The sequence below is a fragment of the Mesoplodon densirostris genome, chromosome 12 (genome assembly GCF_025265405.1).
Source record: "Mesoplodon densirostris isolate mMesDen1 chromosome 12, mMesDen1 primary haplotype, whole genome shotgun sequence".
Taxonomy (NCBI): domain Eukaryota; kingdom Metazoa; phylum Chordata; class Mammalia; order Artiodactyla; family Ziphiidae; genus Mesoplodon; species Mesoplodon densirostris.
In genome coordinates this window covers 29,866,376-29,894,111 of record NC_082672.1, presented here as the reverse complement: position 1 = coordinate 29,894,111, position 27,736 = coordinate 29,866,376, and the positions used below count along the sequence as shown (strand labels likewise).

The window sequence follows — 27,736 nt, the reverse complement described above, 5'->3', positions numbered from 1 at the left end:
GATAAAGTCTGCTTTGTCCCTTTTAGCCACTTCCACCCTTCTAGGGGAACCAGTCTCCTCACTTTTAACACAGATTAGTTTAACCTGCTTTTATATACTATTTTGAAATCTTATGTATACTATTTTGTGTCGGTCTTCTTTATCTTCCTAATTACCCTAGTGATATATTGTTCCATGGGCATTTGGATAGTTTTCAGTTTGGAATTAAAAATACTCTAGTATGTATTTTCATATATGATTTTTAAGTTTATGATATCTTGCATTTAAAATACTCAAGAGAAACCCATTCTATGAACTTCATAGAGGTTTTACATGAGCAAAATATTCATATATAATTGGTACCTCTTTGATATGTTTTATGTGTATTTTGTTATATCTTTTGAATTGTTTTAATTACTTGGAAGGGATAGTTTCAGAATACTAGGTAAGCATAGAGTCCAAGGGTTGTATTAGCATGCAGGGTGATTTTTTTTAATGGTACTGTCGTTATAAATTGTTCAGAGACATTACTTGATAGTCAGACCCAACTTCTGGCAAAACTGAGTTAAGGAAAATTTCTGTAGTGTCCTTGAATTTTCTTTTTATTCCTTCAATCCTTAGAGGAAAAGAAAAATTATTGACACCTGTAAGCCTGCAACAAAAAAGCTTTAGTTCTGATTCAGCCACGGATTTTCACATCTTCCTTGGAGATTTAAAGGCTCTTGCCAGAGTCATGCCTGAATCTTAAAAATGGGGGAGCAAGTCCATTTCCTTCCTTCTTTGGACTCTCAGTTTCTACACTTTGGAGCCCAGACCTCACAGAGGCTTCCAAATCTATTGGCAAGTCCCTACTAAGTATGGAAGAAAATAATGCATATGTAAAATATATATTAAATTAATAGATTTAAACAACACAGTAGCAAACTGAAGACCATTGACCTGGTTAATTAGTATGCGTTACATATTAACCTCTGGAATACCCTATGAACTGTTAATTCGGTGGACATATACTGAGTGGTTCCCATGGGCAAAGCTCTACTCTGTGGAGGGACTGAGGTGAGTCAGGAAGGATCGGACCAGGGTAAGACGTGGTCAGTACCTTCAGAGGGTCCACAGTGGATGCATACGTACGCTTTTTAGGATCTTTCAAAAGGTAAGTTTACGTTAGTAGAAAAAAACGTATTTATTCAGAATAAGTTTTATAAAAATATTTTTTCATTATCCTTTTTATATATTTTTTTAGCTATTTAGATGAAAGGCTACATATTTTTAAAGTCCTAGCATTATATAGATGAATTAATACATAACGTAACCTCATCCCCTGGTGCTTCTTTTTTAACGGGCAGAGTAAGCTGTAAGGGTGAATGGCCAGATTAGTAATAAACATGTGAGTACCAAATAGTAGTAAATTTGTGGGGATGTTTAGACCGTGCAGTTTATAACAGCCCTCTGGTTTCCCAACGCTCTGCTGGCAGCTTTGTTTAGCTCTGCTGGGTTCCTTGATACTCCTGTGAGCTTCAGTCGTAGCCTAACCAAAAGCCAGACTACAGTGACCAAAATCATAATAGTTGTATAGTCCCGCTTGTTAATCCTTCCTTTAATAAGCATATTATAGTACTTTGTGATTGTGTGGTTTTTTATATACTCTCTTTTCACAATGGTGCCCTAAAACAAGATGAATATCATCATTTTGTGTTTGATTCCCTTTAATTGTCCATAAAAAATCTTATTCTCTTGGTTCTTGCTGTGACTGTGTGTGTAATTATATAAGTGTAGATTTTTTTAAAACAACCTGATAAATTCTAAAGTACTTGGTTATTTGTAATTCTGGGAAATCAGCTTTTCCTAGTGCTCTTTTGCCTCTTCTCACGCCTTCCTCCATTGTGTTGTTACAGGGCCCAATGTAAAGGCCGTCGCTACTGCTGTGGAACAGGTATACCCATTTGTGTTTGAAAGCCGGAAAGAAATTTTGTAAGTCATCAGGTAATTGGTTAGAATCCCAAACTGAGCACCTTTTAAAACCTGCTGCACATTGGACTCAAAACAAAAGGAAAACTGGACCAACAGTAATTGAGGAAATAGACTCTTTTATTCATTCACGGCTACAGTGTAAGCTCCAGTCCCTTTGGATTTTATTTCAAACCTTGCTGTAATATAAAAAGGAAGTTTACAAGACATGACATTGCTGCTTTTACAAAAGGACATTCTATTTATTTTCGCAGTAATTTCATGTCCCCACGAGCAGAGCTGTCACAGTGTGCACTACCTTAAAGTGTTTTGTTGTTGTCATTATTTTTTTCCAGTTTGAGCTGATGTGTTTAATTTGTGAATAGTCTTTTACATTTTTGTATGCTGAATATGGGCACCAAAGAACCTGTAAAAGTTATCTTTTTCAATTGAATGTGCACAAATAAAAGTTTGGAAAAGATCACTCTTCATATCCATTCTATTCCCCATTTTCTATTTTAACAAAAATTGTATTCATAATTCTTTTTTTTTTTAATCTATGCAAGCTTAGACTTTTGCTAAAGTGTGTTGGCTTCTTTTTGAAGTGTATTTTGTAAATATATATATGCCACATGTGTATAGTATCTTTTAATGCTCTGTTACCAAATATCAAATAGGAATTTTTTTCTTGCAGATTAGAAATAAAAACATGTATATAAATTCTAGGGAACTGGAGTAGAACTTTATAAATTAAGCGTAATGTTTTATGTTGCTAATTTAACATGATAGAAAATGTTAACTATCTTTTAAAAGTCATAAAGTTGTAGTTTTAAAAAGAGAAACTCTTACCTACAAGATGAATATAAGAAAGAAGCTGTGATGGGTTGTACCTCATATGTACCTTTGTTATTCTGGAAAGACTCAACTCTGGTTATAGCAAAGTAAAAATCTTAGGTTGGTACTCAAGGCTTTACTAAGAGTCTCGTCAGAAGTTGAAACATTGTGCTGTTTTAGCAAGAAGTGCCCAAAAGCTGATTCTGTGCCACAGTGTAATTATACTACAGTTCAATTTGAACTTGAAAGCCATTTTGCAAGATAAGTCTTTCCCCTTGCTGTGTCTACTTTACGAAGCTAAAGAGTGACTACTCAGTATACGGGATTGCTCCTCTTAAAGTTATAATAAATATGCATTTGTTAAACAGTGGCTCTCTGGCTCACCCATGAGCCCAGGAATGGTAACATAGGATCAGGCTGCAGTGGTGCTTGGCCATTTGTGTTTAGGAGTTTAGTATTACTAACAATGATTTTACCTAGAAACAAAGCTGAGTGGAGAGTCATATTAGCTTCTCAGTTAAAATTAATAGAGATAATAGTACAACACAATTTTCCACTAAAACCTTGAATTTCCAAAATGTTTTGAAACCTTTGTGAAAAATTGGAACATCTTAACCTCCATTTTCCCTACCATATTCTAAAATCTTGAAAGCTGCACTGAACAATATGTATTATTTTTTATGTTTATTTTTATCTTCTTTCTTCTCAATGCCTTCCCCTGCCCTGCCTCTCACTCCCTCATAAGTTGGGGCCAATGGCTAACTTTTATATTTTCTTTCTTGGGAAAGACTTAATTGTGATTTTAAGACTTCTTTCTCATTTTTTTACATTTGTGTTTATTTGCTTCATTTTGAGATCCAGTAGGATAGGCAACCTCAAAAAATATACAGAATAAAATTCAATGAAAGTTATAGGTTCTGGGCAGACTGTTTCAAAAATTTGAGGTTTTCCACTTAGATTTAATTAACAGTAATTAACTGACCTCCTGTTTGGCAGTGTTCACAAAAAAGAAATAGCGAAAAGGGGGAGAAACATGATTATATAGCCAAGGTGTAGATCCAGATGTTTGTTGTAATATTTTTCAGTATTCGAGTGACTTGAAAACTATGTAGATCAGTAGCTCATCAAAATGCTGTCTCAGAAAAGAGGGAGAAAGACAATCTGACCGGGTCTGGTTTCAGGGCTGCTTGCTTGAGTATCTCCTGGCAAAGTGTCATGGGTGACCCACTATACTTAACAAAGTTGGTAAGCAATGAGTGTGTCTAATGTCTTCTGGCTTTTCACAAGTGCTGTACATTTTTTTTATAAATAAAAACTGTGAATATATACATATAAATTATAAGTATTCCCCCTTTTTTATTTTTGAAAGTCAAAAAGCTCTAATTGGGTGCATATTGGGTAAAAATTAGTTTGAAAACAGAACTGTTTCATTATAGATTCTGGATAATAAAAGAAAAATATAAGAGAGTGTTTAAGATATACAATCTGTGATGCTTGGCAAAGAAAAAAAATTCATATTGATTACCTGTCTTGACCTTTTTTAATCTCAGCGTATGATTGCACTGAAGGTTCATAATAAATTTCTTAAATTGATCCTCTACAGAACACACTTTCCCTTCTTCCAAAACAAGTGAACGATGCATGTTCTAACTTGCATATGAAATGTACCATGCAGAATGAAGACTGCAAATCTCCCTTCCTCATAACTTCCCCCGCCAATTTTAATTTAGATAGTATGTTTCAGCACCAGGACTTTTAGTCATTCTCCTGAGTTCCTGATAATACAGTTTTACTATTGCTTACATAGGTTGTAGTCAGATCACTTCATTATAAGGGAATGCAGTAGATCATATTTCCTTATATCAAACTGGGACACTTTGTTATGAGCCAATAGAAAAATTTCAAGGTGAATAAAAAAGGGCTTTTGACTCTTAGGATTCTCCTTTCTTCAGGTTAATCATATTTTTGTATTCTTTTTCAAGTTAGGTTGCTCAGTACTTTTTGTGTGTGTCTCCCATAGCTTATAATATTAGTCATTTAATGGGTTACTGCATAAGTGGTTTGAGATTCTTTATTGTAGATTTTCTATCATCGTATCCAAATTCTATTGGTAAAATGCCTCCCCACGTCTTAAAATTCAACTGGTGAAATACAGAAGAGAGCAATCCATTGTTGTGTGGGTGAAAACGCAAGTTTCTGGTACAGTCGGTGATCTCTGTTTCATCATAGAGAAGACCATATTGAGGGAATTGTCCCAATGTTTGGATGTCATTTATTATGTTTGCAGGCATCTGAAAGTCAGTATCAATTATAGCCTGTAGGCCATAACCTGAGGTAGTGATAATCCTGAGGAGTGTGAAGAATCACAGGAAACTATGGATCGCTATTAAGGTATCATGAAAGCCTTACAAAGAGAGAACTGTATAAGCTTGACTTAGTAACTCAAACCTAATTACTTTCAGATTTGGATAAATAACCTAATGGCTTGATTTCTTTTCTCGTGTTTTACTAACAGCTACTTCTAAATAAATATGGTCCCAGGATTTTGAAATTGTCCTTTCTATTCGTATTTTTAAAAAATGGATGGAAAATGCTTATTTTTCTCAACTATTGCAGAGTTGTTTCTCTTAATATTTTATAATACTAATACCAAATTCATAAAAGGATATTTTGAATTACATGGTAGTTCATAATTCATAAAATAGGATGTATAATCTTTATCCTTGTTGAACTGTAATTAGAAATTATCACTAAAATCCTAACCAGGACCCTATCCTAACCTAGAACATGTTTGCAATTGTCCACATTGTGTCCTGGTTCTTTTTTACACAAGACCCAGTGCAGGTAGTGTCTTGGTAGGCAAAAAACCATAAGCTTATGTTCAGACAACTTCTGTGTCTTAATAATAAAGCTGCAACTGGCCTCTATGCATACAAACCTTAAGGTAAAAGTTGTTCTCATCACTAGTTCATAGTCTTTCAAAGGCTGCTCTGTGAAGAAGGTGGAAGATAACCAACCAGTATTATTTTTTAACCTGGTATTCTGCTCAGAGTAAGAAAGGGATCACTTGGGACCTTGTTCCTCACCTACCTTTCATGGTTCCTTTTGTGGGGGGTAGAGAGTAAAGATTGTCTCTATAATTTCAGGGTGTACCTTTTAAACTAGCTCTGTGATACTGAAGAGAAAACATGGGAGTGGCCAATATGTATTGGCCAATATGTATGTAGGAAGACACCCTAAATGTTCTCATACTGTATCAACATTTGTAAGGTTTTGAGGCCATTAGGTCTCTGGAGAAAGCTGCCTTGGCTGTCCCCTACCCCGTAGCCTTTTAGACTCCAAGAACTGTTCTTGGGGTTTTCTTTTTTGAAGCTGTTTTGGCACTAATTCCTCTTGGTGATGACTCATAAAACAAATACTGTTTTTCACATAGTTCCTGAAAGAGAAAGAGGCACTAATGAAAATGTCATTCTTAATTTACAGTATTTGAAAATGTGCGGGCTATAATTTTTTAAATCACCCTGGGGCTTTAATGTTTTAGCACGGCAAAAGAAGACCAAGGTTTATTGCAAAGTTTCCACGTGTCATGAAATTCAGTGCACCACAGAACTTTGATCAATCTCATGCAAAGGGTAAGGTGGGGTGCCTTCTTCTCAGAACATAATCATGGCATTCCTGTCTGCAGGGAAGGATTCCAAGGATAGTCTTACATAGAACTACTGGAGATTACATCCCAGATCCTCTTTAATTTCTTCCCTTTTCTCAAACTCTGCTTACCAATATGCCTATCTATATTTATATCTACATATTCTGCTTTCTGCATTATCCCCTTGCCCCTGCATTAACAAATTCATTTCTGTAACATTATTCCCATCAGCATAAAAACATGCTCTAGTATTTTATGTGTATTTAAATAAACACCTTTGTACCTCTCTCTCCCCTTTCAAATATCCTGTCCTATAATTTTTTTTTTTTTTCTTTTTGCGGTATGCGGGCCTCTCACTGTTGTGGCCTCTCCCGTTGCGGAGCACAGGCTCCGGATGCGCAGGCCCAGCGGCCATGGCTCACGGGCCCAGCCGCTCCGCGGCATATGGGATCCTCCCAGACCGGGGCACGAACCCGTATCCCCTGCATCGGCAGGCGGACTCTTAACCACTGCGCCACCAGGGAGGCCCTCCTGTCCTATAATTTAATGAGTTCATCGAGTGGCTACAACATGCCAGGTGCTATGGATGGAGGAGATAAAGACTCTGGCTTTCAAGGAGCTTACACTTTAACAGGAGCCAAGCACATAAGCCTATAATTTCAAGTAATAAGAGTGCTAAGGAGAAAAGTAAACCAAGAAAGGGAAAAAGAATGACTTAGTTGGGGTGTGGGGACTGTATCATACTGCTGGCATCTCTAAAGATTAGGTGGCATCTGATCAGGGACTGGAGTGAAGTTAGGGAGGGAACCATGTGAAGGATTGTAGCTAAGTGCTGTGTTGCGGAAAGTCCGATGTGGCTAGAGCATGGCGAGTACCTGAATGACAGACGTGAGGTCGGAGGGGAGGGTAGCAGCCATAGTTAAGGAGCTTGAATTTTATTCAAAATGTAGTAGGAGCCATGGGGTTTTGAGCTGAGGAATGACGTTTTTAAGATCCATCTAGGGACTTCCCTGGTGGCGCAATGGATAAGACTCCGTGCTCCCAATGCAGGGGGCCCGGGTTTGATCCCTATCAGGGAACTAGATCCCACATGCATACTGCAACTAAGAGTTCTCATGCCACAGCTAAGGAGCCCGCCTGCCACAGCTAAGACCCGGCACAACCAACTAAATTTTTTTTTTTTTTAATCCTTGAGCCTCAGTACAGTCCTCAGATGATTGCAGCCTTGACCAACAGCTAGATTGCAACTTCCAGAACCAGAGCCGTCCTGCTAAACCACTCCTAAACTCCAGACCCGCAGACACTGTGTAAAATAATAAATGTTTATTACAAAAAATAAAAGATCCATCTAACTGCTGCTGTATGGAGGGTAGCATGCAGAGCACAGGAGTTGAAAGAGGAAGACTAGTTTCGAGGTTAGTAAGTCCAAATAAAAGATGGTGGCTTGGATTTAGAACAGTACTGGTGGAAAGTGTATATTCATATGTCTTGTTAACAGCTAACAAGACTTACTGATAGTGTAGCTGTGGGGTGAAAGGAGTAGCGTGGATGAATCCTAAGCCTCTGGCCTCAAAGCACCCCTGGCCTCAGAAGTTCCCCCCAAGCAGAAGATCCATGGAGGAAACGTGACTGGGTGATCAAGGGGACTGGGAATCAAGAGTTCTGTCAGATTAGAGATGCCTTTTGGATGTTCCAACCAAAGACATCAAGTGGACAGTTGGATTTCGGAATTCGAAAATCAGGTAAAAGGTCCAAGACTAGAGATAATCATTTGGGAGTCATCAATTTATGGATGGCTGATAAAGCCAGGGGAATACATCCAAGAAGTGAGTGTAGATGGAGATCTAAGGATTGAGCCCTGGGCATTATGGTATTTGAAGGGAGGGAGTGAGGAAGGGGAAGCAGCGGAGACCAAGGAATGACTAATGAGGTAGGAGGAAAGCCAGGAAACTAATATTCCAGAAGACAAGTGAAAAAAAAAATGTTTAAAGATAGGGAGCATGAGGACCTGGGTACGTGCTGCTGGAAAGTCACATAACACGGGAACTGACCCTGAGGTTTGGGAACTCGGCAGAAGTCACGAGTAGCCTGAGGAGTCAGAAAGCAGGAAAGAGCCTGAGAGGAGGAAGTTCAAGAAAGAATGAGAGGTGAGGACCTGGAGACAACAGAGCACTCTGGAACTGAAAAGTGGGCAGGGAGTGAGTGGGTACCCGGGGGGCATTGGAGATTTGAGGTCTAGGGAGGCATGTTGTTTAGGATGGGGAGTACTGCAGCTGTGTGTGTGTGTGTGTGTGTGTGTGTGTGTGTGTGTGTGTGTGTGATAATCCCATAGAAGGGGGAAATTGGTGACATGCTCAGGACAAATGAAAGAATTGGCCTTTGCACCAAGAGAGAGAAGGTGGGCATAGATGTAGGTAGTTGAGTAGATGGTGTGTGGGATGAAGTGGGCTCTTTCTTTCTGTTTTCTCAGTGAACTAAAAACCCAAGACCATCAGCAGAGAGTGAGGAAGTGGAAGGGAGTGCTGGAGGCTTGAGAGGGGACAGGGTGTGAGGCCACCATCTTGGACAGTAAGAAAATCAACTGACCAGGGCCATGTGGTAGGTTGCAGGACATTCCTGAAGACCTGCTTGAGACTTATGTTCATCAATTTAAAACTGGACTTGTCAGTATCTTTGGGTGTATCTCAAGCCAAGTTCCTTGGACGCAGGGATAAAACAAGCTAAGAATTGGCTTAATCAGAATTAAGGTTTGCCTGAATGGAGGGAGAGAGGGCAGGGTAAAGGGAGGGGTGGTGCATGGGATCTAAGGAAGGTGAGAAAGGAAGTGAGGACATGGGTGATGACTCTTCAGTGGATTCCCAGTCCTGGTAGGTGCTTGAGAGAGTGAACTGAAATGCAGAGTGGTCTGAGGGTGAGTGGGATGCTCGTGAAAGGAGCAGCGATGGGTAAAGACAGTCGAGGTTATGATCATCCTGTTTGCTCCCCGTCCCAGCATCATCCAGCCCTCCTCCTGACAGCACTCCTCTTGGCTTCAGTGATACCATATTCTCCTGGCTCCTCTCCAGCCTCACCATTGGCTCCTTTTCAGTCCTCTCGATACTCACTCTCCTCTGCCTGTTCTCTAAGTATTGGCGTAATTCAGGGCTTGGTCCTGCACCTCATTCTTTTCTCTCTGCTCTCTGACAAGATGATCTCATCTGGTTCCATAACCTAAATACCACTTACCCAAATCTGACCCTGACTCTTGAGTGTCTCCAGGATTTCATATTTACATATCCAGCTGCCAACCAGTACTATATCCATCTGATGTCTAATGGACATCTCTGTAATCTTTCCAGCCCTGAAACCTGGTTCTGAAAGGACTCCCCTGTGTTACTGTCCATGCAGTTTCTCAAGCTAAAAATTTAGGCACCACCCTGACTACTTCATTGCCTTACTCCTATATCCAGTTAATTCGTTAATTTATTCATTTTCAATAATGAGCTTAATTATATGTGAAGAAATTATTCCAGGTGCTGGGAAACAACAGTGAACAAAGCATACAAAATTCCCTGCCTTCAAGGAACTTAATGGAGTGAGAGGAGATAGACAAGAAACCAAGTGAAATATAGAAGGTACCAGTTTTGGGGGGAAAACTGAAAAAAGAGAGTGGATGCAGAGTTGGGACATGATGGTGATTTTAAATAGGGTAACAGGACAATTCAGAAGGAGATAAAGTGGTGAGACAAGTGGATATCTAAGGGAAGGGAATTCTAGACAGAGGAAACCAGGGCAGAGACCCTGAGTCTTGAGCATTACGTGGTGTGTTTGGGATGCAGCAAAATGGCCAGTGCAGCTGATGATAGTGAAAGAGGGGGAGAGTAGTAGGATATGTAGGGCTGTACGGGCCATCAAAGCCGCTGGAGGATTTGAGCAAAGGAATAACTTGATCATATTTAAAGGGATCACTGGCTGCTGTGCTGAAAACAGATCGGAGGGGATGGAGGCTGAAAACAGGACCAGGCAGGTGGTCACTACAGTAACGCAGGAGAGAGCACGGCAACTCAGATCAAGGGAGGGGCAGTGCAGGTGGCAGGCTCTGGATCTATTTTTTTAAATAAATTTATTTATTTAATTTATTTATTTTTGGCTGTGTTGGGTCTTCATTGCTGCGCGCGGGCTTTCTCTAGTTGCAGCAAGCGGGGGCTGCTCTTCGTTGTGGTGCACAGGCTTCTTATTGCAGTGGCTGCTCTTGTTGCGGGGCACGGGCTCTAGGCACATGGGCTTCAGTAGTTGCAGCACAGGGGCTCAGTAGTTGTGGCTCGCAAGCTCTAGAGCACAAGCTCAGTAGTTGTGACGCAGGGCTTAGTTGCTCCGAGGCATGTGGGATCTTCCCAGACCAGGGCTCAAACCCATGTCCCCTGCATTGGCAAGTGGATTCTTAACCACTGCGCTTCCAGGGAAGTCCCTGGATCTATTTTTAAATTAGAGCCAACACTGTTTTCTGAAAGATTGAACATGGGGTGGGAGGGAAAGAGTCAGGGGAGACACCAAGGTTTGTGACCAGAGCAAGTAGAAGGATAAGATTGACATCAACTGAGGTGGAAAAGTCTGCGAGTGGAGTAGGTTTGGGGAATATTGGGATTCAATTCAGATCATGTTTGTAATATTTGTTAGACATTTGAAAAGAGTTGGAGGGCAAACAGTTGAATAGAAAAGCCTTGTGTTCAGGGGAGATATTGAAGCTGGAGATGTAAATGTTGGATTCAGTGGCATATGGATGGTGTAAAGACCATAACTTTGAGCTCAACGAGCCAGTGAGGGGATAGAGAAGGGGTCAGAGGACGAAGCCCTAGGGCACACCAACTTTAAGACAGTGAAAGATGAGATGGAACCAGCAGGGGATGCTGAGGCGTGACTGGTAAGAGACAACCAGGAGGCCGGTCCCTGAAGGCAGTGAAGCAAGTATTTTGGGAAGGAGGGCATGCTCACCCCAGTCAATGCTGGGGATGGTCACTGCATGAGCCATTAAGACAATGGATGAGAATTGATCACGGGGTTTAGCAACATGGAGGTAACCAGGATGTTAAAAGGAGCAATGACAGTAGAGTAATGGCCATAGAAGTCTCATCAGAGCAGGTTCATGAGAGAATAGGAAGAGAGGAGTTGCTGACAGTGAATAGAGACAACTCTGAAAGAACTTTGCTATAAATGATGGCAAAGAATATAGGTGAAAATAAATGATAGCAGAGCAGGACTTCCCTGGTGGCACAGTGGTTAGGAATCGCCTGCCAACGCAAGGGACACAGGTTCGATCCCTCGTCCAGGAATATCCCACACGCCACGGAGCAACTAAGCCCGTATGCCACAACTGCTGAGCCTGAGCTCTAAAGCCCGCGAGCCACAACTACTGAGCCCACATGCCACGACTACTGAAGCCCGTGTGCCTAGAGCCCGTGCTCCACAACAAGAGAAGCACTGCAATGAGAAGCCCGCACACGGCAACCAAGAGTAGCCTCCGCTCGCCGCAACTAGAGAGCCCGCGAGCAGCAACGAAGACCCAATACAGCCAAAAATGAATAAATAAAAATAAATAAATCTAATTAAAAAAATGATACAGGAGCAAAACCTAGGGAGGAAAATGGGATCAAAAGATTTTTTTTTTTTTTTTTTTTTTTTTTTTTTTTTTTTGCGGTATGCGGGCCTCTCACTGTTGTGGCCTCTCCTGTTGCAGAGCACAGGCTCCGGACGCGCAGGCTCAGCAGCCATGGCTCACGGGCCCAGCCACTCTGCGGCATGTGGGATCTACCCGGACCAGGGCATGAACCCGTGTCCCCTGCATTGGCAGGCGGACTCTCAACCACTGCACCACCAGGGAAGCCCAAGATTTTTTTTTTTTTTAAGATGGGGAAAAAAAATCACACAAGGTTGCTCTGCTGATGTGAAACAGAGATCTAGGAGAGAGGGAAGATATGGATGATGCAGGGGTGATAAGGGAGGACTATTGAGGAATGTTCTGGAGAAGGGAAGGGCAGAGGGCATGAAGTGGTTGGATTCACATAGGAATGAGTTAAAAGATAGAACCCAGAGGGATGGTGGTGTATTTGGATGCAAACACTGATGTGTGAGTTGAGGTGGAAGGTTAAGGAAGTTCCCTTTCTGATTGTGTTCATTTCTTCCGTGAAGTCAGGAGCAAGTCTGTTGGTGGGAGTGAGGACGGCTAAGGAGGTGGGAGGTTTCCAGAGAGAGGCTGGTATTGAGCAGTTGTCTAGGAGAGACAGTTCATGAACAAGGGACATGGATGATTGCCAGGTAGCATGGAGGGGGCCTCTTGAGGTCAGTCAGGATGATTGAACCTAGGCCCCAGCCCTGTGCTCGTGTGCTTTCTCAGCCACGTTCAGCTGTGTGCCTGCAGACGCTGGCTTGGCACGCCTTAAAGTAAATGAGGTCACATCACTCCCCTGCTGAAAATACTTTAGTAGCTTCCCATTGCACTTAGAATGAAATCCAAACTCAGTCTGTAAAGCCCCACACTTCAGTTTCCACCGACTTTCTCACTGGATCTCAAAGATCGCAGCCTCCTGAGCATCTTTTGGTTCCTGGAACAGGTCCAGCGTGTTTCTGATTTAGTCTTTGCACTAGCTGTTCTCTGCCTGAATTCTCTTTCCCCCTACCTTTGCAGGTTTGGCTCTTCATTACTACTCAGATTTTATCTTAAATGTTATCTCTCAGGATAACCTTCTCAGATCACCAATCAAAAGTACCCCCCTGGGCTTCCCTGGTGGTGCAGTGGTTAAGAATCCGCCTGCCAGTGCAGGGGACACGGGTTCAAGCCCTGGTTCGGGAAGATCCCACATGGCGTGGAGCAACTAAGCCCGTGCGCCACAACTACTGAGCCCACATGCCAGAGCTACTGAAGCCTGCGTGCCTAGAGCCTGTGCTTCGCAACGAGAAGCCACCGCAGTGAGAAGCCTGTGCACTGCAATGAAGAGTAGCCCCCGCTCGCCACAACTAGAGAGAGCCCACGCACAGTAACAAAGACCCAATGCAGCCATAAATAAATAAACAAACAAACAAATAAATAAATAAAGTACCCCCTACAGTAAGATACCACCTCAAGCCATTAGGTTGGCCACTACCAAAAAAAACAAAAAAGGAAAATAACAAGTGTTGCACTACTATACATAAAATAGATAACTAATATGGGACTACTGTATAGCACAGGGAACTCTACTCAATACTCTGTAATGATCTATATGGGAAAAGAATCTAAAGAAGAGTGGATATATGTATATGTATAACTGATTCACTTTGCTGTACAGCAAACACTAACACAACATTGTAAATCAACTACTCTAATAAAAATACAACGAAACAAAAACCCAAAAAAACAAAAGTACCCCCCCACACACACTTACTCTCTTAATTCTCATGGCATTTTTGCTCACTGATTAATGTTATAGCACCTAGAACAGTGCGTGGCACGGAACAGGTGCTCAGTAAGTAGCAAATAAATGAATTTGGGTGAATGAATGAAGGAATGACCACATAAAATGAGCTGCTAAAAGTGAAAAATAACCTAAGTCTCAGAACTAAAATATTTACAAAACATTAACTTGTTAGTTTTCTCTAATTGTTTCCACTTAAACTGGGGAAAAGAATGAAAGTCACAGCTGAAACAGCACATATGGCAAATGTCCCATTTTGTGTTTGTGTTTGTAGCTGACAGGGCACAAGTTCAAAATGAAATCCTTTCAAATTACATTATTGCTGAAATCTTTTCTGACCTCTCCACTGAGTCATTGTTTATCTTACAAGAAACTTAACAACTTTGGAAGAATATTTGTTTTCTCAGCCTTGTAGAAATAGAAGGAAAAGAAGCCAACTCCAAATATGAGAAAGGAAAATATCAAGCGGTATGGAGTATCAAATTTGAAGTTAATTTGATATTATAAATAGTTTCCTTTCTTGCTGCTTAGAAAATCATTGGGACATACACATCTGGACTCTCTTTCCCTGGGGACAAAAGTTGATTCGTTGTTTCATTAACTCCGAAGTTCATGAAGTCTCCCTTAGCTCGGCAGTAGCCGTCCTCCATCTTCCAGTTCACTTCAACTTTCGTGTCCTCACAAGTCCCTGGGGGCTTTCCACCACCCCCGCGTTCACTTAGCTAGTTCGATCACTTGTCAATACCATTATGTATTTTATTTCTATTTTTGTCTCTGCCATTTCCCTCCAGGGAACCTTGTTTAACACACATACTTCATACATAAATTTGGTCAATTTATAGCATTCAGGCTGCTTACATTTTCATTTTTAAAGCATTTGCCAACCTACTGCTTCAAGCTAAGACATGTCCCAGGCTCTTTGATGTTGCAGAAATCAGAGTTAGCCAAGATTTCTGAAGGCAACTCTTTCCTTTCTGCCCTCAGGTACTGGGCTTTCCCCACAAGAATGCATCCCTGGTAGACACTGCTGCTTGCTGCCCCTAGAAATGAATTTGAAATGCAGAATTGTTTTGCCACCTCGTCTTTCATAATTCGCACCTGTGCCCTTATCTCTGTTTGTTCTTCTACACCAACCTCCTGGTACTTGTGGAATCTGTCTAGGGGTGGGTAGTACTTGGGCTTTTGGATCTCTCCTAATTTGCAATTTAAAACTTTCTTGGAAAGGGTCTGGATTTAAGTTTGAGTAATTCAAAAACATTTCATAATGCAGAGTTTTGTTAATTTAGACAGATTTCTTCCCCACCCCAAATTCTGAATGAATATGTTTTGTTGAGTTTTAGACACCCAAATCACTATGTTCTTATGGAATGTCTTATTCTGGAGGCCTACAGGATGGAAAGATTGGCTTAAGTTTTGTCTTCAAGTTTTCATTTGGTTTGAAACTTGAGCCATTCTGACAGCCCCATATTAAAAAAAAAAAAGATCTAAAAGTTTCTTAACCTTAATTCGTTGAGAACATTCTGCTTTCAAGTTAGACTTTTGAAAAAAGAGGGCAATGAGGAGTGATTCTTAGTTTCGTTCAATTAATTCATTACTGCTTTCTCCCTGCTTCAATTTTTTAGTTAGTATTGCTTACAAGAATTGTAACAAACCTTTATTTTTAAAGGCATTCTCTACCCCAATACATGTGCCCTTCCTTTGCACTTGCCAACACAGTGTATTGCAATGGTCTGTTTTCTGGTCTGCCTCTCCAAATAAAGGAGCTATGGATTCTTTGTCTCCTATACTTTCAGTCCTTTCCTAATACAGTGTCTACTCCATAGTAGATAACCAACAAAGAGTTGAATGAATAATCTCGGAAGTTGCGGGCAGGGAGTGGTATGGTGCAGGCCGTATGTCTCCCTTTTCTGAACACATACCTCTTCCTGTTGCACAGATTGTTAGATCATAAGATTAAATCTCATCTGTGATCCACAGATCAAAACTTGTTGTGGTTTATATTGTTACCCATAATCTAATCCCCACACACAATGAATTCAGCATTGGATTGACCACAAGGTATCCAACTGAACAGTGGATAGTTTTTAGTCATCTGCTAGGAATCAATTTTAAGCTAGGCACTCTAGAGGTTACATACAAAAGATAATGGGCCAAGACCATTCCCGGATGCCAAAACTTTATAACCTACTTAATTAAGGAAGTGAAATCACTAGAGTTTTAGCTAAGGCAATATAAAAAGAAAATGGGGGGAATTCCCTGGCAGTCCAGTGGTTAGGGCTCCCCATGTCCACTGCAAGGGGCACAGGTTCGATTCCTGGTCAGGAAACTAAGATCCTGCATGCCCTGTGGCGTGACCAAAAAATAAAAAATAAAAAAAATAAAGTGGGACTAGAAAATATTGATGATTCTGGTGAAAGGAATACTATCAGGGCTAGGGTTACTCAAGACTTTGAAGATGAGGGTTTGCATTGGCCCTTAAGGCATAAGGCTATAGGGCTAAATCTTCAAAGATAACCCTCATGTACGAATAGAAGCAGAAATAAGGAAGTAAGAGTTAGTGAGGCAGGAGAAAACCCAGGGAAAAAAATTGTTTCTTAGGAGGTAAAAGAATTTCAAGAAAGAGTAGGTATGGTAGATTAAATGTGGTAAAAAACAAAACCAAAAAACTTTGCCCTTGGGCTTCCCTGGTGGCGCAGTGGTTGAGAGTCTGCCTGCCGATGCAGGGGACATGGGTTCTTGCCCCGGTCTGGGAGGATCCCACATGCCGTGAAGCGGCTGGGCCCGTGAGCCATGGCTGCTGAGCGGGCGCGTCCGGAGCCTGTGCTCCGCAGCGGGAAAGGCCACAGCGGTGAGAGGCCCGCATACCACAAAAAAAAAAAAAAAACTTTGCCCTTCGTTTCATCAAGACATAAGTCAGTCCCTACACCCCTTGAACCTGGGCTGGCCTTGGGACTTGTACTGACAATAGAAAGTAATGGAAGTGATGTAGTGTGACTTCCAGAAGGGAAACCTCATGGAACCTTGCAGCTTATGCCTCCACTACCTTGGAATGCTGCCCAGAGTCTGACAGGTAAGGAAGCCAGGTTAGCCTCCTGTAGGATGAGGCCACCTGAAGAGAACTGAAGCTTCCCGCTGTGTCAGCACCTTCCAGTCCAACTGAGCCTCCGGCTGATGTTGGTGGAGCCTCGGTGAAATGAGCAAAGGCCCCACCTAGCCAAACCAAAGAATCACGGAAAATAGTGTATTTTAAGCCACTACATTAGGGGAGAGTGTTTTATATCTAAATAGACCACTGATGTGAAACAAGCTCTAGGGAAGATGAGAAATGAAGGGTGACCAACAGATGTGGACACCACTGGTGTCCTGGCATCTAAGTTCTGGAAAAGGCCTGCATCTGTCAGACATGTTTCCAGTTTACAGATGAATGCACTGTGTTATCAAGGTCTGAGGCTATTAGTTATTTGAATCATGTATGTGTAATTAATTGTTGTTCAGATTCTGTGCTCGCCAAGAAATCCAATTATTTGACTTCAACTTGAATAGAGCCAGGCAATGCTCTGGCCAGGCCAAGGAGATAGCTGGCTTTCCTGACAATTATATTTCTCTTTGTAAATGAATACTTTTCATTTTCATTGAAGGCTTTAAAAATAGGGCCTTATCAGCATCAAAAATTATCCCTACAGTTGACATTTACCTTAAGTTAAGAGAAAAGTTTTTCTGTTTACTAAAATGAAATGTCTTTAAAATGTAAACCTTTTTTTTTTTTTTTTTTTGGCCACCCCACTCGGCTTGTGAGATCTTAGTTCCCTGACCAGATATTGAACCCAGGCCCTGACAGTGAGAGTTCCAAGTCCTAACCACTGGACTGCCAGGGAATTCCCTGTAAACCATTTTAAAGTATATAAGGTACAAAGTAAAAATCATCCATACTCCTACTTACTTCATACCCTAATAATAATTTTAAAAATTATTATATAATACTAATAAACCAGGATTAAGGGCTCGGTCTATATATTTGTACACATACCTACCATCAATTCACCTATCAGGTTTATTCTTCCTTCAGACAAAAGCTGAAGAATCACTATGCCCACAATTTCTGTAGCCATCATACATTTCTCTCTAGTGTAATGAAAGTCTTTTTAGAAGAAAGGCACAAACTGTAAATATGTAGTTTCCTCCTGTTATATTAAAGTCCACAAACAAGTATCCCTACATTTTTGGGCAGAATGATTAAATCCTAGGAAGAGCAACAAGTTCTCCTTCATTCCTGGCCCCTGTGCATCCTCTCCTCCCCCAGGCCACAGTTTCAACAGTCAGAACTGTGAGACCTGCTCCTAAAGAAAAGGGGAGTCTTCACAGGCCACTGCTATGTCAAATTGTTCAAGCAGTCTTTCCATATGAATTTTATTTAACCAGTGTTCTAACTGCCTGTTCATGTAGGAAACTCTTTATCTTTCTTAGTGCACTTTGTGCCATATTTGGAATAATTGTAGACATTTAAGCCCAAGAGTTTTCCTGGTAACCTTAGCCTTAACAAGTGTTTAGGGCTTAGAGACCTACAAGTGTGATAGAGGTGGAAGGCTGAAGCCCACAGTGCTAGCACAAGGCAAGCATGACATTCCAGGACCACCTGAAACCCCAAACAACTCCCATCCCCTGTGTGGGAAACCAGAGATGGGCGAGGTTCTTCAATCATTACTGAAAAGAGCTTTGAAAGTTTCACTTGTTAGAAAGCTCTGCTTATTCTAATTCCTTAGCTGAATTAGCCAAATTAAACGCATGGCAGAGAAACTCAAATTATGCTTTGAGATATGGTTTCTCCACCAAAGGGAATATCCTAAAAAATTTCAGATATTATTATTATTCCACTGTATATAAAAGCTGAAGTTTTGACCAAAGAGTGCTGTTTGGAGAGCAATGCACATAATACTCACTCTTTTGCCAGCTCCACTGATATTTGTTCCAAAGAGCATCCCTTTGTTTCGGGTATAAACACAACAACAAAAACCAGAGATGCTAGACTCATAATTGTATATATAAAGCACACACATGGCAGGCCAATGAGATCTAGAGAGGACAAAAGAAATTGGTTAGAGATGCATTTTGTGTTGCTTTCATCCCATTTGTGGACAGCTGCTTCTTAGAGCATATATGAAAACATATGTATTTTCAAACATGCCGGTAGTATCCAGGGAAATAGCAATCACAAATTAAAAATATAGCCAGCCTCTGAAAGTTTCATTTTCACAAACAACGCCAGCTTTCTCTGGTAAAGTGAATAACAGTCTTGTAAATATCACAATTTAAACCCAATGCCATCTTCTTGGTGAACATAATACTTTTCGTTTTCAAAATGGTAATAGAAATTCTCATTGCCAAAAAAAAAAAAAAAACTCAAGCAACACAGAAACACATAAAACAGAAGGTAAACTATCTCCTCTCTCCTCACCCTCTACCGTTCCTCTCTTGGGAATCCCCGCCATAGCAGTTTGGTTTCTACTTGGTAGACATTTTTAAAGACATATTTATACAGATGGACTCTTCTTGGAATGGGCTCCCCTTTCTTTACTCTGATTTGAATACATCGTTTCATGTTGGCAATATTTCATCATTTTAGTAGCTGGCAGTATTTGTAATACTGCTTCCTGGATTCAGAGAAAAAAAGTGATCATGGTTCGAATGAAAGGCATTAACTTGCTAAGATGCATCAACAAGAAGCAGGACCCTCCAGGTTTTGATGGATCTCACCCGCCAACCTAGTTTCCCCTCTGAGCGCTTCTAGCCAGAGGTACAGTCCCTTTGTAGTACTGACCAAGGTCAAGGTATGTTAGCTGGTGAGAGGTGGCCCCCAATGCACTTGAGTCTGCCCTTGCACTACAGCACCCCGGGCTCAGCGGAAAGTCCAGTGTGGCCAGGAGCAGGGAGGAGGAGGCTGGATTTTTTTGAACACAGGCTCAGACCAGCCACAGACTGAAACAATGCAAATAGCCCTTAGCGGCCACAAATCACAACTGGTCAGTCGGGAACACTGACTGAGCAGTTATGCGGAAGGCATTTGGTAATGCAAAGTGGAAGGATCTATGCATATTAACCACTCATAGGTCAGCTGTGCTGAGGTGGAGAGAAGCAGGGAGAAGGAACAGCTCTGCAGTCCTTCTGGCAATTTTAATTGAAGTCCGCTCCCTCGGTGATTTTCTTGCTGCTAACACAGGGTTTTGCCCAAGACAGTGCTTAGTAAAGTGCTTGGAGAGTTGGTCCTTCTTTCCTCTCTGGGGCATAAAACCAGAAAATAAAAAGTGGGAAAAAATAGAACCCCAAAAGGTCATCTCAGTAAACTTATCTGCTCTTCTGTTTGAGTACTTTCAGTAACAGGGAGCTCATCACTTATCAAAAATGCACACTAGAGGGCTTCCCTGGTGGCGCAGTGGTTGGGAGTCCGCCTGCCGATGCAGGGGACATGGGTTTGTGCCCCGGTCCGGGAAGATCCCACATGCCGCGGAGCAGCTGGGACCGTGAGCCATGGCTGCTGAGCCTGCACGTCCGGAGCCTGTGCTCCGCAACGGGAGAGGTCACAACAGTGAGAGGCCCGCATACCGCAAAAAATTAAAAAAAAAAAAAAAATAGCACACTACGTTGTGAGTCAGCCCTGTCTGTTTCAAACATATTCCTCACTCGTTCCTAAGCCCAAGTCTACCTTCCTGGAACTTGGGTTCAGAGGTTCTGCTTTGTCCTCTGGATCAGCCTTCCTCATCCCTTCTTCACCAAAGTGGCGCAAATATTTGAATGCACCTCTATCCCTTGCTGAGCATCCTCTTGTCCAAGTCAAACTCCCAAACTCTTGCAACCATTCTTCACAGACCATAGGTCACTTGCCCATGTTATCCAGGTTGCCCTCCCTTAGTGGGCACACTGCAACCCTCATCAAATATTTTACTCAGAGGTGAGAGCTGTATTATGAGCACAGCAGAGTATGTCTGTGTCTCCGGTACACTCTGTTCTTATTGATACAGCTGAAATTGCGCTAAAAGTTGGTGTCCAAGGGCTTGCCACCAAGCAGAACCCTTATATCTTTTACTTGGAAAGTTGATTTTTGAAAAGAAGTATAGAATTTCAAACTTAGTCCAATGAAATGTCATTTACAGGTTTGAGCTCATTCCAGAATTTTTTTTTTTAATGAGTATGCTTTCCCGACATTTGTTCTGAGCCCATGCAGAACTTCTGAATCTCCATCAAGCTCATCCTATGTATTAGCTATCCTTTCCAGAAATTTGTGTCATCTTTATTCATCCTTCATCATTTCCATTCTTTTATATTTCTCTTTCTCCATATAAACAGTAGGTAAGTGTGTGTGCGTGTGTGTGTGTGTGTGTGAGAAGGTGAAGGGCACAGGTCTATGTGTGTGAGCTGAGCAGGAGACGTACAGTTGGTGCAAATGACCAGTTCCTGTGTTTCCTTTCATCTTGGGCTATTTCCAAAAATGTAGGACATAAATATTTTAAAATTTTATGTAAAAACCCAAACTGTGCTTAACGAATAACTCTAAAAGTTCATTTCCAAAAGTAGATATACTCCAAAAAAAAGTCAACAAGATTCAGAAGTACTACATATAGATATATACTTTTTTGACTATACATCCACTTTTGAAATGGTATCAATATATATTATCTCTGTATTATAGATACTATTTAATATTTATGCATTATATATATACATATAAAATAAAGGAAGGGATGAAAACTCAACTCATTGGTCAGTTTTGGAGGATGCTGGGGAACTACCTTATTATTTTGAAAAGTAGAAAATAAAGAGAAAGTTTCAAACATTAATCTTGGCTTTCTTATATGATTCATACTTCAGGGCAGGCAAATAACTAATGAGAAGAAATTTCTCCTTAAGAGAAGTATTGCTGATAAAAAACTTAGTAGGAATAATGAAATGAAGATAACGGATCTGGGAAATGATCCTCAAAGGATGCAGGCATGACAAAGTGGGAGACAAGCACACAGGACATGCCTCTGATGGCAGGACACAGGCCATCACCTGGGAAGGAGTTTGCAAATAGACAAGAAAATCTAAATCTTTTTCAGCCTCTACATCTAAATAGCAGTTTACAGGAAACACAAAGGACAGAGGGTCACGTGATGTGACTACAATCAGCAAATCCAACCCCGGGGAAAACTCTATGAAACAAATGACCCAGTTTATTCATTAAAAATATAAAGTGTAGGGGGAGGAGAAATGGAGGTGAAACCTACAAATTATGAGACGTATCAATCAACCGTAAATTAAGTATTTGGATTGTGATTCAAACAAAGTATAAAAAGTAATTATGAGACAATTGGAAGGATGTGAACACAGACTGGATACTTGATACCAAGGGACTATTAATAGTATAATATTTTTAGGTGTGATAATGATATTGAAGTTATAGTGTTTCAATGTCTTATCTTTTAGAGGTCCCTGCTGAAATTTTAGAGACAAAATGACATGTTTGGACAATAACTCCAAATAATTTGGAGGGCAGAGCAGGTGGGGTCATAAATGAAGACTGGTAAATTTTTAAATTGGGTGGTCAGTACATCAGGTTCACTGCCATTCTCTTTACTTTTGAGCGTGTTTGAAAATGTTGACAAGAAAATGTTTTTCAGGCGAGTGTGCTTCCCTAAGGTTTGTCCTAAGAGCACAAAAGGCGTTAGAGGAAAGCGAGTTCTTACCTGTCACAGTCAAAAAGGTCAGAGAGATGAGGAGATTGATGCCCCAGTTCATGCTAGAAGTTAGAGCCATGGCTCGTCCTCGAATTCCACCAGGAAAAATTTCACTCAGCACCAGCCAGGGCACTGGAAGACAAGGAAGAGTGGGTGGGAGACAGCAAAATGATCAAAAAGCCATTGAAGCTGAGGGCCAGCCCACTGACCTCTGCCCTAGTCCCACGTGATCTGTGGTTGGAGAGCAGGGCCGTGTCCTTTTACAGGACGAGGGAGGAGAGAGTGTGCTTTCTCCTCACCTCCATTCAAGTGAGAAGGGATTCAGGAGAAACACTGAGAGAGCTTGACAATGGTCCCTGGAAGTAGAGGGAGGGACATAAAGGGCTGGTAGGGGACACTGGCCTGAGAAATGCAAACAGAAAGGGCAGTGGCTAGGGCCACCTGCCCACGACAAGGGGCAGCTGTGAACCTCAGTGCCAGAGCCCGGCTCTATCTGCTTTCCCCTGGGCCCTTTCCTGTAACCTCCTCTGCCCCCGACCTTTGCCAAGTCCAACATCACAGCTACTGAGTGGGTAGGAGGTAGAGCCAGGAGGGCGGAGGAAGGAGGCTGGCTCCTCTCCCCTCCCCCACTTGGGCTTCCTGGCCTGTGGCAAGCTGGGTGGAGAGAAGCTCTCAATTAGACAGAGCTCCAGGATTCGATATTATGCCAGACCAAACATTTGACTTTCTGAAAGGAGACTCTTCTTGGCACGAAAACTGATCAGAGGACTTTTTATGATGTGAGAGTGACACAGAACATTATAGGACCCGCCTGACGGGATTAGAAAGGGCAGCAGAGGAGCAAATTAACTTGTCTTCTGCTCACAGCCTATCAAGTCCAGTTTGCCGAATAGCTACCAGTTCTTCCAATGGGCTGAGACCTTTACAAACCTTATCTCATTTGATCCTCACTGAATTCCTACCAGATAGGAACTATATTGCTCTCTCTCTTTTATAGAAGAGGAAATGGAGGCTTAAAGGAGTTCATAATTTGCCAAGGTCCCAGAGCTCAGAGGTGGCAGCAGAGATAGCGTTGAGCTGGAAGCCTTTGGAACTCATGCTTTTTCATCTTGGTGCTCTCTTGGGGGTGGCTCAATAAATATTCGTTAATGAATACATAAACGTGGAGTATGAGCACCTCTGATTCTGAGGAAAGAAGGACTAAGGAGCTGTCTCAGCCCTGCTCCCTGCTGGCAAAGTCACATTGTGTTGCAAAGCCGGTGTTCAGATACAGACCAGATGCATCATCTTGCCCGAGAGGAGGCGGTGTGAGGGAAAGAGCGAGAGGCCAGGGAGCGGCCCCCCGCCAGCAACCACCTGGGCTGCCAGTGCCAGAATCATGGAGCAGTCACCTGTGTCTCTGATTGAAAAGTCACCTCTCACGACAAGATCATGCTCTGTAGAGAAAACACCTGCTCGGAGTAAATGTGCTGTTTTAAAGTAAGAAAACTATTTAAATTATACAAGAGGGCTGGAAACACATTTTTTTCTTTTTTTTTTTTCTTTTTTTTAATGATGAATTTTATTGATTGATTGATTGCGGTATGCGGGCCCCTCCCTGTTGTGGCCTCTCCTGTTGTGGAGCACAGGCTCCGGACACGCAGGCTCAGCGGCCATGGTTCATGGGCCCAGCCACTCCGCGGCATGTGGGATCCTCCCAGACCGGGGCACGAACCCGTGTCCCCTGCATCGGCAGGCGGACTCTCAACCACTGCGCCACTAGGGAAGCCCACATTTTTTTCTTGATTATCTTCTCCAAGTGAATCTACGTAGGGCGTGGGCGAGAACTGTAACCAGAGGAACGTGATTATTATTGTTCTAATTAATAGGGAATTCAAAAATAACATTCCAGATCCCTCCCCTCCACTCTTTCCCCCAGAAGACCTTCACTAGATTCTTGCAGATTATATCCTTGGAGACAGGTGCAAAGCTCAAGTAACCTTGTCTTGAGCTTTGCAAGACTGGGGATCTGGATCTGAGTAGAATGACAGCTGCATAATTCTGGTGAAGCCTTTATAATGACCTGTCCTTGGGCAAATACAAGATGAAAGTATGTAAGTCCACTCTGTTGAAGATAAATAATCTATGCCGCAGGTCAATCCCCCAGGCCCCTTCCTGCCTTGGGTATTTGGTGAGGGTAGGGGTGGAGCAGAGTGTTCCTTATGGTCTTTTGCTCTAGCAGCCATGAGGAAAAGGTGGGGGAATGGACACGCTGATTTTCTTTGAGGATAAGAGTTAGCACTGGTTTTCTTGATCTACTTCCATCCCCACTTCATCACCTCTGATATACCCCCACTTCCCCTCCCCACTTTGCATCATGATGGCTTCTTGGAATTATTTGGTGGGGTTTGGGGAAAATCCTTTCCACGCTGTCCTCAGATGAGAATGAGTTGATCCTGCTGTTACAGAGAGTGGTGGATCTTACCAACAAGAAGACGGGACAGTTGCACAAAGCACTAGTTATAAGTGCTCAGTCTGAACTGTCAAGGGCTCACCTAAAAGAACCCAGCAACCACACTGAGGCCTGTCCTAGGCATGCATTCAGTGCAGCAGCTGAGCCAAGTTCTTGGGCAGTTTAACCAGTCAGTGAGCAATGAACTGAATACTGAAAAACAGACTTCCGTCAGTCTCTGATGGGCCCTTGTTGTCAGGCAAAACTTACACCTGACATTTCCAAAAGTAATATATCATTGCTGAAAGTGACTACTTCTTTTTTGATCTAGTGAAGAAAATTCAAGAATCGATGCCTTGGTTTATGTTAATATTGACAACCTGGATGTTGCAGCAATTGACAAAGGTTTTGACAAGGATGGTTCAACACCCCCAATATGGAACCTGTCAAGTCAAAAATAAGGAGAGTAAATAATTAATAAATATTTGTAAATTAATTTAAATAAATAAATAATTAATTAATAATAATGTTAAAATAGTTTTAACAATGATCTCAGAACCATAAAAATTGCAGGTTTTCAGAACCAGAGAGTGTGAAATAAAAATCTGAAAGTGGGGCTTCCCTGGTGGCGCAGTGGTTGAGAGTCCGCCTGACGATGCAGGGGACACGGGTTCGTGCCCCAGTCCGGGAAGATCCCACATGCCGTGGAAGGCCCGTGAGCCATGGCCGCTGAGCCTGCACGTCCGGAGCCTGTGCTCTGCAACGGGAGAGGCCACAACAGTGAGAGGCCCATATACCACAAAAAAAAAAAAAAAAAAAAAAAAAATCTGAAAGTGGAACTTGCAGCAAGATAGAACTTACTGAGAGGGTAAAGTCTTTCCATGGAAGACTTAGGAGCAAGATGGTGCCAGAATCTTATAGGCCTCCATGTTGCCTGCAAAAGGGCCTTGAGTACCCAAAGCAGAAGGAAAGGAGAAGCTCTTTCAATTCATAAGTAAAGAGCAAAGAGGTATAAATCATCACATAGGGATATATATTGGTATTTAATAATAACAGGTGGAAGTTTTGTTGTTGTTGTTTGTTTGTTTGAATCCCTAATGTTTTTCCAATGAGATGGCCTAATTTCTCCCCAACAAAAATCAAGCTATTGTCACATGCCACAGTAAAATGGTGGTTCTCTCTGGCTGTCCTCATTATCCCCTTCCCTGATGACAGGCCCACGGGGATGCTTTGTGCTATCTGCTTGTGAGGAATCCACAGAGTAGTCAGAGATATAATAACTCTTCCACAGTGAGTGAAGCTACTCAGTGCAGGTTAGCAGGCCCTGCAACAATTATCCTCGATGGCTATTATTTCAACTTTAACCGCATTATTCCAGGCCCACCTCAGCAATATGTACTTGTGTAAATGTTAGAGTCTGCATGTGTCTTTAAAGTCTTCTCTAGGTTACAAGGGTTGAGGAAATTTTGGTCTTGCTGGGAGATAATTGTCCACAAATATTGAAACTCATATTTCACATGGCATTAAATCACTAGGGCTGCCCATCAGAACTTGCCTGATCCAGATGAAATCTGCAGAGTTTATGGCTGCACAGAGTGTCATAAAAAGACCATGAAGGACAAATACGTTGAAATGTCTTTGTTTGCAATGGAGGACATGAACTTGAATGAATAGGGCCAATCAGTGGAAATGGCTGAGCTCTGTCGCATATCAACAGCCACACTTAGCTCCTCCCTCCTCCATATTTCAGCCACTGCTGAACATTTTTTCCACTGAGGCTGTCATTTCTCTCCCTATGCTTTCAGATTCAAACCCCGCAGCATTTCACGCATACTTTCCATTTGGCTTGAGCATTTTCTGAACCACCTGGCATGGCAGCCTCAGGTTTGAAAGACTCATGGAGGGCTTGAAACTCTTACTAGGGAACTCCTAGCAACTTTGGAGGAAGTTCTACACTTAGGCTGCAGAGTTCTCAACAACTTGATGGAGCCAGTGTCCTATACTCTGTGGAGTGAAGCCAATTAAATTATGGCCCTATAAGTTCCTTGAGTGGGAAAGTCTTGTCCTTTAAAAATATACTCCACCAGGCTTCCCTGGTGGCGCAGTGGTTGGGAATCTGCCTGCTAATGCAGGGGACACGGGTTCGAGCCCTGGCCTGGGAGGATCCCACATTGCCGTGGAGCAACTAGGCCCGTGAGCCACAACTACTGAGCCTGCGCATCTGGAGCCTGTGCTCCGCAACAAGAGAGGCCGCGATAGTGAGAGGCCCGTGCACTGTGATGAGGAGTGGCCCCCGCTTGCTGCAACTAGAGAAAGCCCTTGCACAGAAACGAAGACCCAACACAGCAAAATAAATAAATTAATCAATAAACTCCTACCCCAACATCTTAAAATATATATATATATATATATATATATATATATATATATATATATATATATATATATATATATATATATATATACTCCACCGTAGGCCACCATCTCCAATATCAGCAGTGATATTGTAGCTTTACTTTATTTTTTGTATTCTCCCTTTTCTCAGTCTCTCTGAGTTTTGCTTACTCCTGGCCTCTTTAAAAATACTTTTTTCAAGAATATGATCTTGGATTACTTAACAAACCAAGGAAAACAATGAAATAAAACCTCAATGTTCCCAATCTTTCTATCTTAATGATTTCTAGTCAGAATCAACTGAAATGATTTCTTAAAATATTTTTGGGGAAATTGGATTAAATGAAATAACCCTTAATAAAAAATGCCA

At 41.8% G+C, this 27,736-nt stretch overlaps 2 protein-coding genes across 3 annotated transcripts in view; one reads left to right on the top strand and one right to left on the bottom strand.

Annotated features, from left to right (window-relative positions):
• Nucleotides 1–2,410, top strand: part of TBPL1 (TATA-box binding protein like 1) — a 29,791-nt gene extending 27,381 nt beyond the window's left edge. Inside the window, exon 7 of the mRNA XM_060115074.1 lies at nt 1,875–2,410. Coding sequence (XP_059971057.1) covers nt 1,875–1,954 — 80 coding nt within the window. The 3' untranslated portion in view covers nt 1,955–2,410. The remainder of the gene's footprint in view (nt 1–1,874) is intronic.
• Nucleotides 2,411–4,141: 1,731 nt separating this feature from the next.
• Nucleotides 4,142–27,736, bottom strand: part of SLC2A12 (solute carrier family 2 member 12) — a 58,830-nt gene continuing 35,235 nt past the window's right edge. The window contains exons 3-5 of one of the 2 annotated variants that reach the window (XM_060115072.1): nt 22,551–22,673; nt 18,771–18,903; nt 4,142–6,196 (exon numbers count right to left, since the gene is read on the bottom strand). In XM_060115072.1, coding sequence (XP_059971055.1) covers nt 6,043–6,196; nt 18,771–18,903; nt 22,551–22,673 — 410 coding nt within the window. In that variant the 3' untranslated portion in view covers nt 4,142–6,042. The remainder of the gene's footprint in view (nt 6,197–18,770; nt 18,904–22,550; nt 22,674–27,736) is intronic. The other variant, XM_060115073.1, reaches the window with a different exon arrangement.